General features: G+C 44.8%; 1 protein-coding gene across 4 annotated transcripts in view; it reads right to left on the reverse strand.

Annotated features, from left to right (window-relative positions):
* Positions 1 to 15,880, reverse strand: part of OPA1 (OPA1 mitochondrial dynamin like GTPase) — a 73,932-nt gene that overhangs the window by 40,138 nt on the left and 17,914 nt on the right. For all 4 annotated transcript variants that reach the window (XM_075202268.1, XM_075202265.1, XM_075202267.1 and 1 more), the window contains 4 exons: positions 7,566 to 7,670; positions 6,870 to 6,956; positions 4,299 to 4,412; positions 179 to 259 (listed from right to left, as the gene is read on the reverse strand). In XM_075202268.1, coding sequence (XP_075058369.1) covers positions 179 to 259; positions 4,299 to 4,412; positions 6,870 to 6,956; positions 7,566 to 7,670 — 387 coding nt within the window. The remainder of the gene's footprint in view (positions 1 to 178; positions 260 to 4,298; positions 4,413 to 6,869; positions 6,957 to 7,565; positions 7,671 to 15,880) is intronic.

Consider the following 15,880-nt stretch of genomic DNA (forward strand, 5'->3'; position numbering starts at 1 on the left):
AGTTGTCTAGAACACATGTGTAGTATATATTCAGAAAGCCATTTTGCACCAGTATTACTTGTCGCAACCGGTTTATTGGTTTTATTACCGCTCGTATACAATACACAATTACAGACAAGCGTTCATAACACTTGAGGTGTACAGCAAAGTTATGCAGTTTATACTTATGTTTGCATACATCTGTTTCCTTGGAGAGATCAAATTCCCGAGAGCTGTCTTTAAATACAGCAACATGGTGGGGTCCTTCACTTAAGGTAACCTGAAACAATAGCACAAAAAGAAAATCAAGTACAAGCAAGGAACACATTACAAAACCAAAAAAGTAATTTTACTGCTTACACACTGTTTTTAGACTATTATTGTTCACAGACATGTAAGAAATAAATTTATATTGTTGGTACAAGACAAGGCACAGTTGGAATCCTGAATTGAGACACTGAAGGTCCAGAATGTCAGTAAGAAAAGAGGATTTTTTACTCACGTAAAATCCATTTCTCTAACTCCATTGGGGGACACTGCGAAACATTGGAGTATAGCAGGCAGACTAGGAATATAGAACTTTAAACATACACTCCTCCCCTACTATGCCCCTCCCCATCTGGTATTGAAGATTTTGCATAACCAAGCTCAGAACAGAGGGCCAACCAGGTGTAACAAAAAAAAAAAAAAAATGTAATTTCGAACTCCAATATCAACAATCAGAGCAATGGGAGGGTGTGCAATGTCCCCCAATAGTCAGAGAAATGGATTTTACGGTGAGCAAAAATCCTCTTCTTTCTTTCCTGCCACTGGGGGACACTGCGAAACATGGGGGACATACCACACCTGTCCCTAAGCGATTGCGCTGGAACAGCTGCGTGGAAAACCTTGTGCTCAAAACTTGCACCCCAAGATGCAAAGCCTTGCAACTTGAAGAATTTCGAGAAAGTGTGGACAGACGACCACGTCGTAACATGGCACAATTGCTCAGCAGAAGCCCCCATGACGCACCACCCACTAGGCACCAACAGCTCTGGTGGAATAAGCTTCCAAACCTAACTGGCACAGGTCTAGCGGTTTGGACATAGGCCAAGCGAATAGTTGACGTAAGCCAGCAAGCAATTGATTGATTGATTAGAGGAAGTCCAATCCTAGTTTGTGAACATCATACAGGATGAAAAAGGTCAGCAGTTCAAATCCAAAAGAGGCAGAGAGTCATCAGAAGACCTGGACGCACGACAGAGGTTTAGATGAAACCAGACCACATTCGGTACAAAGGACTGTTTTGTGCGTAGCACAGCCCTATCCAGATGAAAGACCAGAAAAAGGGGGAGAACAGCACAGCGCCCTCAACTCAGACACCCGACAATGAAATAAAATGTTGAGGAAATACTGTCTTTCCAAGTCACATAACGAATATCAACCTGGTCCAAAGGCTCATAGAAAGCCTTAGTGAGAGCCGCGAGCACCAGATTAAGATTCCATGATTCAAACGGATGTACAAAGGGGGGCTGAACGTGCAGAATACCCTATAAGAAAGTTTGAACATCCCTCAAAACAGCCAGTGTCCGCTGAAAGAAAATGTAAAGCACCGAAACCTGCAGTTTTGAGGAAGAAAGACGTAGCCCCTTACCCAAAACCTCCTGCAAGAAAGCAAGCAGGTGGGGAAAACTAAAATGAGAAGTGTGAAAACCCAGATGTTCACACCAAAGCAATTTGCAGAAGAGGGTTTCCTCGCCTTAATCATGGTCATCACAAACGTGTGCCAGAATCCCTGGGCTCAAAGGATTATGGTCTCAGAAGCCGTCAAAGCCAGACAATGTAAAATGTGGCAGCAGAAAGGATCGTGAACCAGAAGATTTGGATGAAGAGACAACCGTAACAGTGTACCAACCACCATCTAGAGAACATCCGAGTACCAGGTTCTGCGCGGCCAATCGGAAGCTACCAGAATAGAGGGAATTCATTCTCTTATGAGTTTTTTGAGCATCCGCAAGATCATGGGAAACGGTGGCAAAATGTATTTCAGACGAAACAGCCACAGAATAGTCTTGGCATCTGAGTATCCCACCATCGGATCCCTGGACTTCGAGCAGAAGAGGGGGAATTGGAAGTTCAGAAGAGACGCCTTGAGGTCTATCTTCGGCTAACATCAAGGCTGAACCAGAAGGGCAAAGACATCCTTGTGAAGCGACCATTCCCCTGTGTAGATCTAGTTGCAGCTGAGGTGAACTGCCTCAGAGTTCTCCAACCCTGGGATGAATGTGACCGAAATCAAGGGAACATGACGCTCCACCCAAGATATGATCTTCACCATTTCGTGCATTGCCATGGAACTGCGCATTCCCACCTGATGGATCAAGAAGGCTACAATGCTACGTCGTAGCATTGTCAGATTGAACCCTCAGGGGCTTCTCACCCAGACCCACCTGACCCTGAATCAATGTACGACAAACTGCTCCGCGTTCTAGCACATTGATGGGCAGGTATTATTCCAGGGGGGACCAGAGGCTCTGGAAACAGACCTGACCGATGACTGTTCCCCAATCCGACAGACTGGCAAGCTGATCTTCGCTATATATATATATATATATATATATATATATATATATATATATATATATATATATATATATATATATATATATATATATGGTCCATACGCTTGCTGCATAACATATAAAGCTGGTTACAGTTGTAGCCAGCAGTGCCCACCCTCCTGTGCTCTCCCCTGCTCTTTTTGACAGCTGGAGACGTTTACTCCACAGAGGAGTCATGTCGTGCAGTCTTCCCCCTGCACAGAGATCCCCAGCTGTAAAGGAACGGCTCTTTACTAGCGGGATGCAAGCCGTGTGGCTGAGAGGAACAACTGACAGCTTCACTCTCAAAACACACCGCTATAACCAGACGGCTGCCACAGCATCAGGGGTGAGGAAAGTCCAGAGGCTCCACAATCCCTGCAGTGAACCGAAGTGAAGGCAACCCTTAGGCTATTCACTCCTCGAGTACAAATAAGGGTCCCTGCTATGCATAAAATTTATTAAAAATAAAAAGTAGGCAGGAGTCACAAAAAAAATGCCCTACCTCCTTAGCACTTTAACTAAAACAGAGTTTGATCGCACATGGGAGGGGCATAGTAGGGGAGGAGTGTATGTTCAAGAGGTAAATTTTAATATGCTATACTCCTAGTCTGCCTACTATACCCCAATGTTTCGCAGTATCCCCCAATAGCAGGAAAGGGGAAGTTAATGTTAGAGATAGCATAAGTGGACATATTATGACATTTTTAAATAACAATTAGGGAGGTTTAGCTAAAACCAAGGCACAATTAAGGGTATTATCTATGAAGAGTTTGTATGTTCTCCCAGTTTTTGAATGGTTTTCCTTCAGGTGCTCCATTTTCTCCCACAGTCAAAGAACATACTGGTAGGTTAACTGGATGCTAATTAAAAAGGACAAGTGTACATGTGTGTGTACGTGTGTGAGATCTGGTTATTTTAGTGTCCTTTTATGGACAGAACAGTGGTTTGCATTGCTTTCTCACAGCACTGGTGTCAAAAGTTCGATTCCAACCTGCGCCCCCCTATCTGTGGGCAGTTTGTATATTCTCCCTGTGCTTGGGAAGGTTTCAGCCTACACTCCAAAACCTGATGGGCTAATTGGCTTGTGACAAAATGGATGTGTGTGCGTGTGCGTGTGTGCATATTAGTGTGGCGCTATATAAATGAACAATAAAAATAATTTGTGTTGAGGTTTGGGCCCACTGAGTGAATCACTTATTTCTTGCATTAAACGAATACTTCTGTTATAATCAGTTATAGGATTAAATTGTTTATCACATTTTTCTGAGGTCACAAGTACTCAAAAAACAGGATCACATGAAAATAATGTTATTTCTTGTCTATACTGCACAGAATTTAATGATTGACTATAGATTAAAAAGTTGATATATTGTATTACGGACACATATCTAAGTCTATGCTGGCTGATATTACCATTAAGCCATTGCGTATATTTGTAGCAGTTATTGCCTCTACGTGGGAGCGCCAATCACCTATATATTGTATGTTATTTCAGTATATTTTAAGGAGATGAACGATATACTTTTATAAGTGAGCAGAACTCATTTAGGAGCACTGATAAACTGTATTATTACTTAGATCTTAAATAAAAATGATAATGTTGTAATGGAAGCTACCATTATTGATCCACCCTCTATGTTGTTCGCAATTTAACATCCTGATTTAATTTAGTCGCTAATTATCTAAGATCAATATTAATTATTTACCAATACATCTACAGTTTAGCATTTTCACTACCTTAACCGGAGAACGAGTCATCATTTCTCCAGATCCTCGAGGAAAGATTCGAGCTTGAGCAATCATTTCAAGGACACTGGTTTTTCCTGCACTTTGGTCACCAACTACAATTACCTTCAAGACAAAAAACATACATTTAATATATGATCATTATGCAAAATTCACCCAAAGACTGAAATACATTTTTGTGGAACAAATATGGTAAAGTAACACTAAATTAAGAAACTCTAATCTCTGACTAGTCCAGAACTCTGGGAGTCTCCAAACTTTGTGAGCTATTGCTGAATTTTTGCAACACTGCTTTTTAGCAAACCCCCCAAAAAAACCAAATGGAATTAAACTCATTTTCAGATGACAATGGGATTGGTGTTTTTAGTACCATTCTGAAATAGTATATAATGGCAGCTTCCCATTACACAAAACAGATTGTAAAACTGGTTTAAGTCAACATGTCAAACCCATGTTTCTCATTCTTCCTACTGGGTGACACTGCCATGGAAGCTGGTTAAAATTACAGAAAGTCTGAAGCTCTACTCCTCTATAATCCTTCACCTATTTTTCACCAATTTTAAACTTAAGTGCCACGAAGTTGGGCACTATGGCACAGAGTTGCCTAAGGCAGTCACTTTAGGCTTTATACGGACGGGGACAATGGTGCGGGAGTATCTACCCTATGTATCAGGCAGAGGCTGATACATAGGTGAGTGCACTGCAGAGTCACAGCAAAAGTCCTTATAGGAGTTTATGGAGAATATTTTCAGCACTTACACAAAGTAAAGACTGGTGTTTTTTAGTCAGGCAACACCCCCAATTTTAGGGACAGAGAGGCATGCTGGGGAGCTGTCCTATGAACAGGGAGCTGACTGTCGTGTCAGAGTAAAACTGCTCCCAAATTCAGCTGCTTGGGGAGGACAGTGCATTGAGGCTCCTCTCCTCTCCCAGATTTCTTCTGGGAGAGGAGAGGAACACTGTATGAAAATTATTGCAGAAGATGGCCTTCACCTTCGAAGCAGTGCAATATGCACACTTTCATTCCCAGACTTTTCAAAACGATATTGTGATAAGTTGATCTAGGTAAAACCTTCAGATAGCCTCCCAATTTATCAGATTGTCATCTCAAACACGACAATCTCTCTTGTGGTGATTGAAGGTAGACAATGTGAACAAGGGACACCCCTTTTTCATCTGGGACTGGACCATTGTGACCACAGACGCCAGCCTTCAGGGATGGGGAGCAAGTAAATTGCATCCTTGCAGGGTCTCATGAAGAAACAACACTTGCTATCAATGTCCTAGAAATCACCGCAAGCTGTAACAAAGCCCTGATAGAAGCTCAGTCCTTCCTAAAAGGCTCTGATCCTGGAGATTCAGACATTCGTGCAAAGAGTACTCAATAGCCACAGTATGTCCCTCCAATGGCGCCTTGGGCTCTGAATACAGTCCTATCAACTTTACAACTCCCACCATTAGAGACTTTTGACAATGGTTACCTTAAGTTTCGTACATGGACCAGGGGAGTTTCTGAGCTGCAAATCTTTCATGACAGTGCTGTCTTACTTACCATGCCATCTTTCCAGTCCAAGGTGGCGTCAGGGTTCCACCTTAACTAGGACATCATTATAGCTTCTCTGAAGCAAACTGGACACGTGGGGGGGATCACAACTCACTTAATATGCTAGCTATGGTCAGTTCGCTAAAGATCGATTTAAACAGAACTTCTGATTTAAGGAGGACAGACACTCTTCTGGTTCTTCACAACGAGCAGAAGAGAGGTTTGCAAACAACAAAACAGAATATTGCCAAGTCGTTTTTTGAGCTGTTATTCATCAGGACTAGCTCAGCTTAGAGAAACCGGTTCCTGAAAATATCTACGCTCACTCTACCACATCAGTAAGTGATTACCAGGCGGTGTTACATGGAGCGTTTGTCGAGCAACTACGTTGGGTAGCTGCCTGGTGCTCAGTCCATAAATTTACCAAATTTTACCATCTTAAAACTTTTGCACCCAAAGATGATAGCTTTGGACAAAAGGATATGCGAACGGGTGTGCCTGAGCGTAACCTCCCCAAGGGCCAGCTTTAGAAGGTTCCATGGTATCTGTGTCTCCCAATTGTAAAAAAGCAAAAAGAAGAATTTTGTACTTGTGTTAAATGAATTTCTCGAATTCCTTTTGGGGGACATTGCGGTCCCACCCTCACACTCATTACTTCAGTTTTTCTGATGTTTCTGTTTATGGTGTGTGAATGTTTCATCTGTTTGGCCTAACTTTTGGAAGTATAAACTAGTGAATCATTGGTGTGGGGATATAGAAAACAGAAACTTCAGACTTTGTGTAGTTATAAACTTCAAGGTGCCCAGCTCCTGCACCAGCCTCTCTACTTCATGGTAGTAGAGCGCCCCAAAAGAAATCATAGAACTGGATTTAATTTTAAGTACAACAATCCTCTTTTCAAGTTCAAAGGACTCTCACAGGAGATTTCAATACATGTATACAAGTAGGTTGTGAATTCCACTTAAACAAGAAAAGGAAAGAAAAGAAAAAAAAACACACACCACAGTATAGTAACATACCCTTGGTAAATGGTCTTGTGTGTTATAGTTGGCATCATAGTCAGACAGAATATCCAGTACCTCAGAATACATATCTATTAAGGACTTCTAAAATACAAAAAACAGGTTATGAAAATTATCAATAACCCAATCTATTTCCTCAGTTGTATCTAATCTACAAGTGCTAGTAATACAAAGCAAATGATGGTACACAGAAAAAACAACACATTTATGTTTGCTGCATACAAACTCCAGCTTAAAGTTGTTTAAAAAAATGTTTTCTTTAAATAAATCTTAACTTTTATCAGAAATCAGCTTGTTTTGTGTATTAGAAACAGGTTCATTTTCTTCAATCTTCTGTAAGCTTCTTTAATTGCCATATTTACATAACAGGCAGAACAGTGTTGTTAATTCGGTTGTTTTCAAATAAAACTTCAAAATAATTTGATTTTATTTGGTTTTGCTGGAAAATACAATAGACCAATGCTCCAATTAGCATGTGCGCATAGTCATCAGCCATTCATACTATATGAAGATACCGTCATGTATGTATGTATGTATGTATGTATATATATATATATATATATATATATATATATATATATATATATATATATATATATATATATATAATGTATTTATTTATCAATCGATATCTATCTCTATCTATATCTATACACACACAGAAATCCATAATCCATGTAACTTTTACTTCACCTTGAGTTTCCTGTGATGAATGCCTTTGTCATCTTTTTGTAGTACTACTTTTCGCAGATCTTTGTTTTCTTTCTCCAGACGTTCAAGAATTCGCTGGTATTTCAGCTGAAAGATATAAACAACAAAATTAGAAAATGGCACTATGGTCTATGTTGAGATGATACGTCCACCACAAAATTAAAGTTTTTTTTTTTGTACTTTAGCTATGTTGAAATACTGACCGCTGCTCAATGTATTTATAAGGAGAGCATCTCAAGAATTCGGAAAGTGAACACAGTAGGCTGCGGTGAATTAGTAGGTGTATTATCAGTTATTAGTTTGTACAATCAGCAATGCCACAGCAACTCCCAAACTCACTTTCAATAAGTATTATCATAGATTTATAAGACGCCACAGGGCTCCACAGCGCAGCACAGTAGGGAAAACAGTACATACATAAAGCAGGGACATACAAGGTACACAAAATAAATGCAGACATGAAAACACAGTGTATGAAGGAGCCTGCTCATTAGAGAGCTTACATTCTAAGTGGAAGATGGCACAGCTAAAATAAGAGGAGCAAATGTATATCAGAGTGGCGATTGGAAAATTTGTGAGGGTACATTAGTGTGAACAGAGTTCTCAGGGATAAGGTCATAGGGTCACCTCAATATTAAAAAAAGAAAAAACAAATGTATGTTTTAAAGAATGAGATAATATGTTTTATAATTGAAAACTATACTTGCAATTATCTATTTAACTTAATCACAATTGCATGGTCCACCACTTTTTTTTTTTCTTCTTACAATATGTGAAATGAGGGGGAAGACACATATTCCTTACTGCGATAAATCCGTTTCTCCGATTCCATCTGGGGGACACTGCTACCAGGGGTTTTAAGTGGGGAGCTTGGAGTTGACACTTAACAAGTTAATTTAATGCTTGCTGACAGACTCCTCCCCTTTGCAACCCCCTCTCTAGCCTCAGTGTAGTACAAAAGCCCCAAGTAAGGGGAAACCACCACCAAAGACCAAATAGCAGAAGAACAGAAGGGAGGGAACACAGTGTCCCCAGATGGAATCAGAGAAACGGATTTATCGTAAGTATAAAAATCCTCTTTTCTCTTTCATCCTATCTGGGGGACACTGCTACCATGGGGACTGTTCTAAAGCAGCCCCTTGAAGGGAGGGACCGCTCTTTAAAGCCCGGCACGCAACACTGCGGCCAAAAATCAGCGGCCGTACTGCCAACAGTAACTAGGTAACGCAAGTGAAATGGCAGCCAAAGGACTATATAACTGCTTAGCCAAGTCGATCCTCTAAAACACCATTAAGTGAAGCCTAGATCAGCCCCACAAATGAGTGGAATTGGAGCAAAGGCAATATGACACAGGCCGACTCGATAAAGACCTGTCGGAGAGAGGACAGAATGCTCATAGCGATGGTCTGCTTAGCAGACTTTTCCAACCTCCGTATGGAACCATATGAGCAGAAACTCTCCTCCTAATATTGGATGGCCCCACCACGAGTAGGAGACAAGAACCCTATGTTAAAGAAAAAAACCTCCTGAGATAAAGTCCAGAGAGGCAGCTAGCTCCCGAAGGACCGGTACCAGAACCTCCAGATTCACTTTGAACCCTAAAAGGCTTTGAAGGCTGATAGACGGGACTGAAAAAGAAAAGGACAGACTCCACAGGCGCTCTAAAGATGCAGCCCAATTGTTCTAGCTTATATTTGATTTTCAGTGAAGGAACTGTACGAAACAGCCCTTACATTGCATAAAATGGAGAATATGGTATAGCCACAAGGGCCCGTAGCCTTATACCCTGCACCAAGGTCCTTGTTCAAGTAACTCCACTATCAAGTGGCAACCACACTACAGCTGAACACAAAGTTTCGATGAAGGTGGCAAGGAATGAATACCTAATGTCTTTGCCCACCCCTAGGTGCCAGGAAAGGAACCCTGGAGTTGTGTGCAGATCTCCTTAGGGAAGGGTCCGCACCTGTTGCACATTTTCAGGTCTCTGCAATAAACAGAGCAAGTCCCGGAGGGAAAGCCGACTCCAGAACAGTCAGGAACTGAGCCAGAGAATCTTCCAGCAGCAATCTGCGGAAAACTAGTAATAGGAAAAAAAAAAAAAAAGTTGTGATGCTCACACCCGCCTACAAAACACTGAGCACCCTGTGATACTGTGGTAGCCACAGGTTTCCTATCCACTATTGTGGATGAAAATCCCCTGAATCATCAGAAGCCGACCATAACGGACCTGAACATGAGGAAGAGAAAGGGGGGTGAGGGAGGAGGTCAGTGCGAAGCAGACGACCCCCTTCTTCCTGGACCCAGCAAAGAGAATACGGCAGCCGGAACCGGTGCCCAATTTAAAGATAGTAGAATTCTAAGAAGGGCCTCCTTCATAGACCTCCTGGAGACTGGAGGACCCTGCGCAGTGGGAGGAATAGGTGTCCCATTTGGAATTTCCCTTACATGGTCCTGACAGCTACATCAACAGTAGAAACCCTGGTCCTGATAGAATCCAGGTTCTGGTGACTTGGCAAGACTTCTGAGATGTATATCAGGTAATCCACTGCTGGCACAGCGTCTGAAGCTGTGCGTGGAGAGATTTGATTTCTCGCTAGACTGCTGCAACAGAAGTCTACCCAATCATCCAAGGCTGTAATTTAATGCCTTCTGGCATTCCTCGTTCCACCCACTCAATTGACAGAAATCCCAAACAAGAGATTGTCAGACTGAAGGACTGGAACCCTTAAGGAAGTGACCGAGACCCCTGCTGGGGCAGAAACATGTTCCTATGGTCCAACTTATATCTGTAGAGCACTCTCTCTGATCAGGTACCTGATGTCGGATACCGATTCTCTCTGTGTTAAAAAGACCACTGCTCTCCAGCCCCAGCGGCCGGTCTCAATGTCACCGTGTTCCATGTGCTCAGGGCCAAGGCCTTGTCTGTTGTGAGATGGTCCCGTCTCAGGCACCCATTGAGATATAGGAGTGTGATCCACTGCTGACATATCTCACAGTCGTGCAAGTCCCGTTACTAGACTGATCCCCCCCCAAAAAAAGGCATCCAGATATCCACTGAAAAGAACGGAGACCACAGTAGATCTTAACCCAAGGTGGAGAAGATACAGAATGAGGGCTCGTAGAGCAAGTACGGGACTCAACAGCCTAGCTGGCTAGGGAAGCCGAAGGAGGATGAAGAATAACTCCTCTGCCCTATATTATGGGATCCCGGCAGAGTAAGCCTTGCTGATCTGTCTGTGGGATCCAGTGTAATAGTGTGGTACTGGACTAAACAAGATTCAGGCCAAGGCTCTTGACAGCCTTCGGAAGCTAGGACTCTGGGTGCCTCTCCATGAATGGCCCTGGCCAAAAGGGGTCTGCTTCTGGACTACTGACCTTTGCAAGGTTCACCACCCCAGAGGGGCCGGCCAAAAAAAATAAAAAAATCACTCAGAGCCCAAGTTCGTTTTGAAATAAAGACTCCCTCCCCTCCCTCCTCCCTGACTGCCTCCGATTTCGCCTCCTTCTTCTCCTCTAAAATCGAGGCCATCCGACTTGAAATCTCCTCCTCCACTCTCTTTTCTACCCCTCCCACTCTTCTGTCCCCCCCCCCCCCCCCCAACCACCTTCCCCTCCACTCCTTCCGTCCCACCACCGGCGAGGAAGCCCACTCTCTCATTTCATCCTCCCCCCCACTACCTGTCCCCTGGATCCCATCCCCTCCCACCTTCTTCGCTCCCTTTCCCCCACCACCTGCTCCCACCTCTTTAATCTCTCCCTCTCCACTGGCATCTTCCCCTCCTCCTTCAAACATGCTCTCGTATCCCCCATTCTTAAGAGACCTAATCTCAACCCCACTTCTCTCTCGAACTATCGCCCCATATCTCTTCTCCCTTTTGCCTCCAAAATTCTCGAGAGGCTCGTCTGCAGCCGTCTCACCTCCTACCTTTCTGAATACTCCCTCCTTGATCCTCTCCAGTCTGGTTTCCGCCCCCTCCACTCCACTGAAACTGCCCTGGCTAAAGTCACCAATGACCTCCTCTCTGCTAAAGCCAGGGGCCACTTCTCCCTTCTCATCCTCCTTGACCTCTCTGCAGCCTTTGACACCGTTGACCACCCCCTCCTCCTTCACACCCTCCAGTCTTTCGGCCTCTCCGGCCCAGTCCTGTCCTGGTTCACCTCTTACCTTACTCACCGTTCCTTCTCTGTCACCACCTCTGGGTCTCTCTCCCCCCCATCCACCCTTCCAGTCGGGGTCCCTCAGGGCTCTGTTCTGGGACCCTTACTCTTCTCTCTATACACCTCCTCCTTGGGTGAACTCATCAGCTCCTTCGGCTTCAGCTACCACCTTTACGCTGACGACACTCAACTATACCTCTCCTCTCCTGATCTCTCTCCCTCCCTCCTCTCTAGGGTGTCCGCCTGCCTCTCTGCCATCTCCTCCTGGATGTCCTCTCGATTCCTCAAACTTAACCTTGCCAAAACTGAGCTCATAGTTTTTCCTCTTCCCCTTCTGACCTCTCCATCACTGTCGACAACACCTCTATCTCCCCTGTCCCCCAACTTCGCTGCCTTGGTGTCATCCTCGACTCCTCTCTCCTTTGGCCCCCACATCCTCTCTATTGCTAAATCCTGCCGCTTCCAGCTGCGCAACATCGCTCGCATCCGGCCCTTCCTCTCCCAAGATGCCACCAAATGCCTTATCCACTCTCTGATCATCTCCCGCCTGGACTACTGCAACCTCCTCCTCACTGGCCTCCCCCACTCTCATCTCGATCCCCTTCGTTCCGTCCTTAACGCTGCAGCTAGGCTTATTTTCCTCTCTCGCCGTTCCTCTTTTGTCTCCCCCCTCTACCTAGCCCTTCACTGGCTCCCATTCCCCTTCAGAATCCTCTTTAAGCTCCTCACAGTCACCTACAAGGTCCTCGCCAACTCCACTGCGCCCTACATCTCCACCCTCCTCTCTATTCATGCTCCATCCCGCCCTCTCCGTTCTGCCTCTGACCGTCGCCTCTTCCCCCCTTATAACCTCCTCCCACGCGCGTATCCAAGACTTCGCCCGCGCTGCCCCCCTCCACTGGAACAAGCTCCCTCCCTCCATCAGAACTTCCCCTAATCTGTCCAGTTTCAAACGGGCCCTAAAAACCCACCTTTTTCTTAAAGCCTTTCTGTCTCCCACTTAACTTCCTACCTTATCTTCTGCCTCCGTCCCCCTACTCTCCCTCTCTCCCCTGCGTCTCTCTGTCTGTCCACCCCTCCCCTTAGATTGTACGCTCCTCTGAGCAGGGCCATCTCTCCTCCTGTTTCTACCACTTCTAACTCTGCTCTCCAGCTACTTAGCCCTCCTCCTCGAGGGTCCTCCACCCCACGTCCACTCTCGACCCCTCCTCCCCCCTGGGGGTCTCCCTGTCTTCCGCGCCCTCCTTCTTGGGCCCCGTTGTTTGCGGATCCTCCCTCCCCCTTCCCCGCCCTCTCTAGCTGTGCATTGAGCTTACTGAGTTGCTGTGTTTACTGTACTGTGCTGTCTCCCATTGTATTGTAAGTTTGTTTGTCTCTGTACGGCGCTGCGGATGCCACGGGCGCCTTATAAATAAATATTAATAATAATAATAATAAATATACCACGGAGTAGGGCACTCATCTCCTGTGGGCTAACATGCAATGTATAACAGCCTCAGGCCCTAATGAGACCCAACCTGAATAGGGCTTGGGTAATTTTTACAAACTCCATGTCGGCACAGGAGGACCTTAAATAGAAGGTCCTGCCACAGACTAAGGACAGGTAATGAACTGATACAGCATACCACGTTTCCGCATACTTGTATCCCTTAACCTCCGACAATGGCATGCCATAGGGAGCAGTGCCTTGTAACTGCACTGGCCGCTGGTCTGCTTAAGTTTTCAAAGCCCTACCTGCATAAAGGTAGGCTGTGATGTCGGTTAGGTGTTTGTATTAAACACCAGATACCCGCGGTACAATACTTTGACATGGCAGAGGATAAGGGTCAAGTTCTATGAGCCTTCTTTTTACCATCAGGTTTTCTCATATTAGTGTCCAAGGCTAGGTGACCTGTCACCATCCACAATGTCTTTATGCCTGGAGGTTTCTTTCCGACCCACTGTGGGGAAAGGCAAAATCCTCCATACCTGTTCTGATTTAGAAGAGTCCTAGTGTGGACAGTCTATGAGGGCAGGCCCGACTGGAACCCTGTCCACTTACGTTCATGGCGCCATGTGGGTGGCACCAAGAACCATGCCAATGGTTGAAGGTCTCCACTAACCCCCGAGCAAGTGGGTTCTACTGGGAGGACCTCTAATGCTATGTGACCAAGCCAGCCCTGGCCCGTAACTACTTTGGGGCCGTACTTGTCCACTTTGGAAGGGAGTACAGTAACAGAAAAAGGCTTCAGCACTAGTTTACATCTTCGTCGGCCTGGCAAGTAGCTAAACACATGTTGCTACGGACTACGCTCGGTTGCACACACTGACATGTGTATATATCTGGGGGGGGGGGGGGAGGCGTTACCCTGGTCCTACTTAAAATGGGTGAGCCCTACAGTATGCAGGAAGAGGCCCGGGTCTTTCAGTTCACAAGAGACACTATTATTTATAGTATGACGAGTAAATCCTTTTACCCGGGTGCTTCTTTTGCAGCCATCGTTTCTGTGACCAGGTAACTGCTGCAGCAAACCAGTTCCTCGTGTTTTTCATACCCTAGGAAGCAACACAGTCAGAACAGGTGGCGAATATACAAATATAGAGGATACCTGTTGTTTCTCAGCTTTCAGCACAACAGTATCACAATTTGAATGGATATAATATGCGAACCTGTTTCAGAGTATACTTCTTGTTTAAGTTAACTCTAGACAGGATACTGTCCACTGCAAAACATATATTAACTGTGGAATATCATATATTCATACACATATATATATATATATAGGCAAAGAGGGATATTTGCCAGTTTCCCTATAAGGGAACAGGTAGGAACACAGTTAGTCTGCAGCAGCAGGCTGCAAACAGGGTCGAGTTTTCCCTAGGTTCCTCTCTGAGAGCACACACACACACAGGTGTTCCACATGGGTGTGATTGGTTTGCTGTGATTTGTTTGTAGTGCTTGGGGTGGAGGATAAAGACACTGTCTGTATGTGTGCATGGGTGGCACCACCAATGCCAGTAAGTGGCCGGCGAGTAGACAGGGAAGTAATGTCTAGCCAGATGTAGGTGGTGGGAATTTTTGTGCACTGTTACTGGGTATGATTGCTGTACCAGCATTGGAGCAGTTTTACCATCCTGACAACTGCTAATAAACAGCTAAATGGATCAGCAGGACCTGTGTCCGATTCCTGTGAATGGTGTACTTTCTCACAAGTGGTGTCATCGGGGGATCTGTAGGACAACCAAGACATAGCCGTCCTCCTAGCCTCCAGACGCAAGGGTGGTGAGTGGAGTCTGTTAAAGACCACTATAATACACCAAACTGTTGTAATGCTTTTGTTTCAAAAGTATTGCTGAGAAGAGACAAACCTATGCATTGGGACCTGATTAGCAGCTGTTTTGTTGCTAAAGAAAGCAGAAGTTAAAACACTGCTGGTCATTGTAGTGCCACGCTTATTAAGGGTGTAAGCTGTGAGTTGGGCGTGGTCCAAGAAAAAAAACATTTTTTGGAGGGGGGTTTGTTTGCTATTTACCAATGAAGGTTTCACAGCACATGTCAGCTGAAAAAAAAAGGGATTTAAAAACAAGCAAAAGCAAATTTATTTTCTGGTAATTGTAGTACCACACCTTGTGGGTCACTCAGTTGTGAATTGGGTGTGGCCCAGAAAGTTTTGTCGTTACCTGAATGCTGAGAGAAGCTAGGTTTCATTTCCCAGCACAAACTCCAGTGGGAATGGACAGTCAGTAACAATGGTAGGGGCCGTTGCCCCAAAACTGCCATAACCTTTAATCCTGAGCAGACACTTTCCACTGTTCAAGCAGATCCTCCAGGAGCGAATCCAGCCGGACACGTCGGCAATTGAAGCACCGGCCGAAAGTCCAGCCTTGATGGAGGAGCTTGAGGGAACAGAAAATGGAAAGCGCCAGGATCTACTAGGGAACCTGAACCAGACAATTCAGGAAAATACAGCTCCTAAGAAGTGGGAGTAAAAAAGTAGGTACATAGCTTCCATGTCGTCTAGTACACCATGTCTCAGAGAAAAGAGCCTGTCAGCAAGTTTGTATTTGCAGACTCTTCTTCTCTTGTGTGTCTTCCTGCGTTAGGAAGAGTCTATGTAGCCTGCCAGGGGGGAGCTCAGTTCTCCACCTCCTTCATGAAG

This window comes from Mixophyes fleayi, chromosome 3 (genome assembly GCF_038048845.1).
Source record: "Mixophyes fleayi isolate aMixFle1 chromosome 3, aMixFle1.hap1, whole genome shotgun sequence".
NCBI lineage: Eukaryota > Metazoa > Chordata > Amphibia > Anura > Limnodynastidae > Mixophyes > Mixophyes fleayi.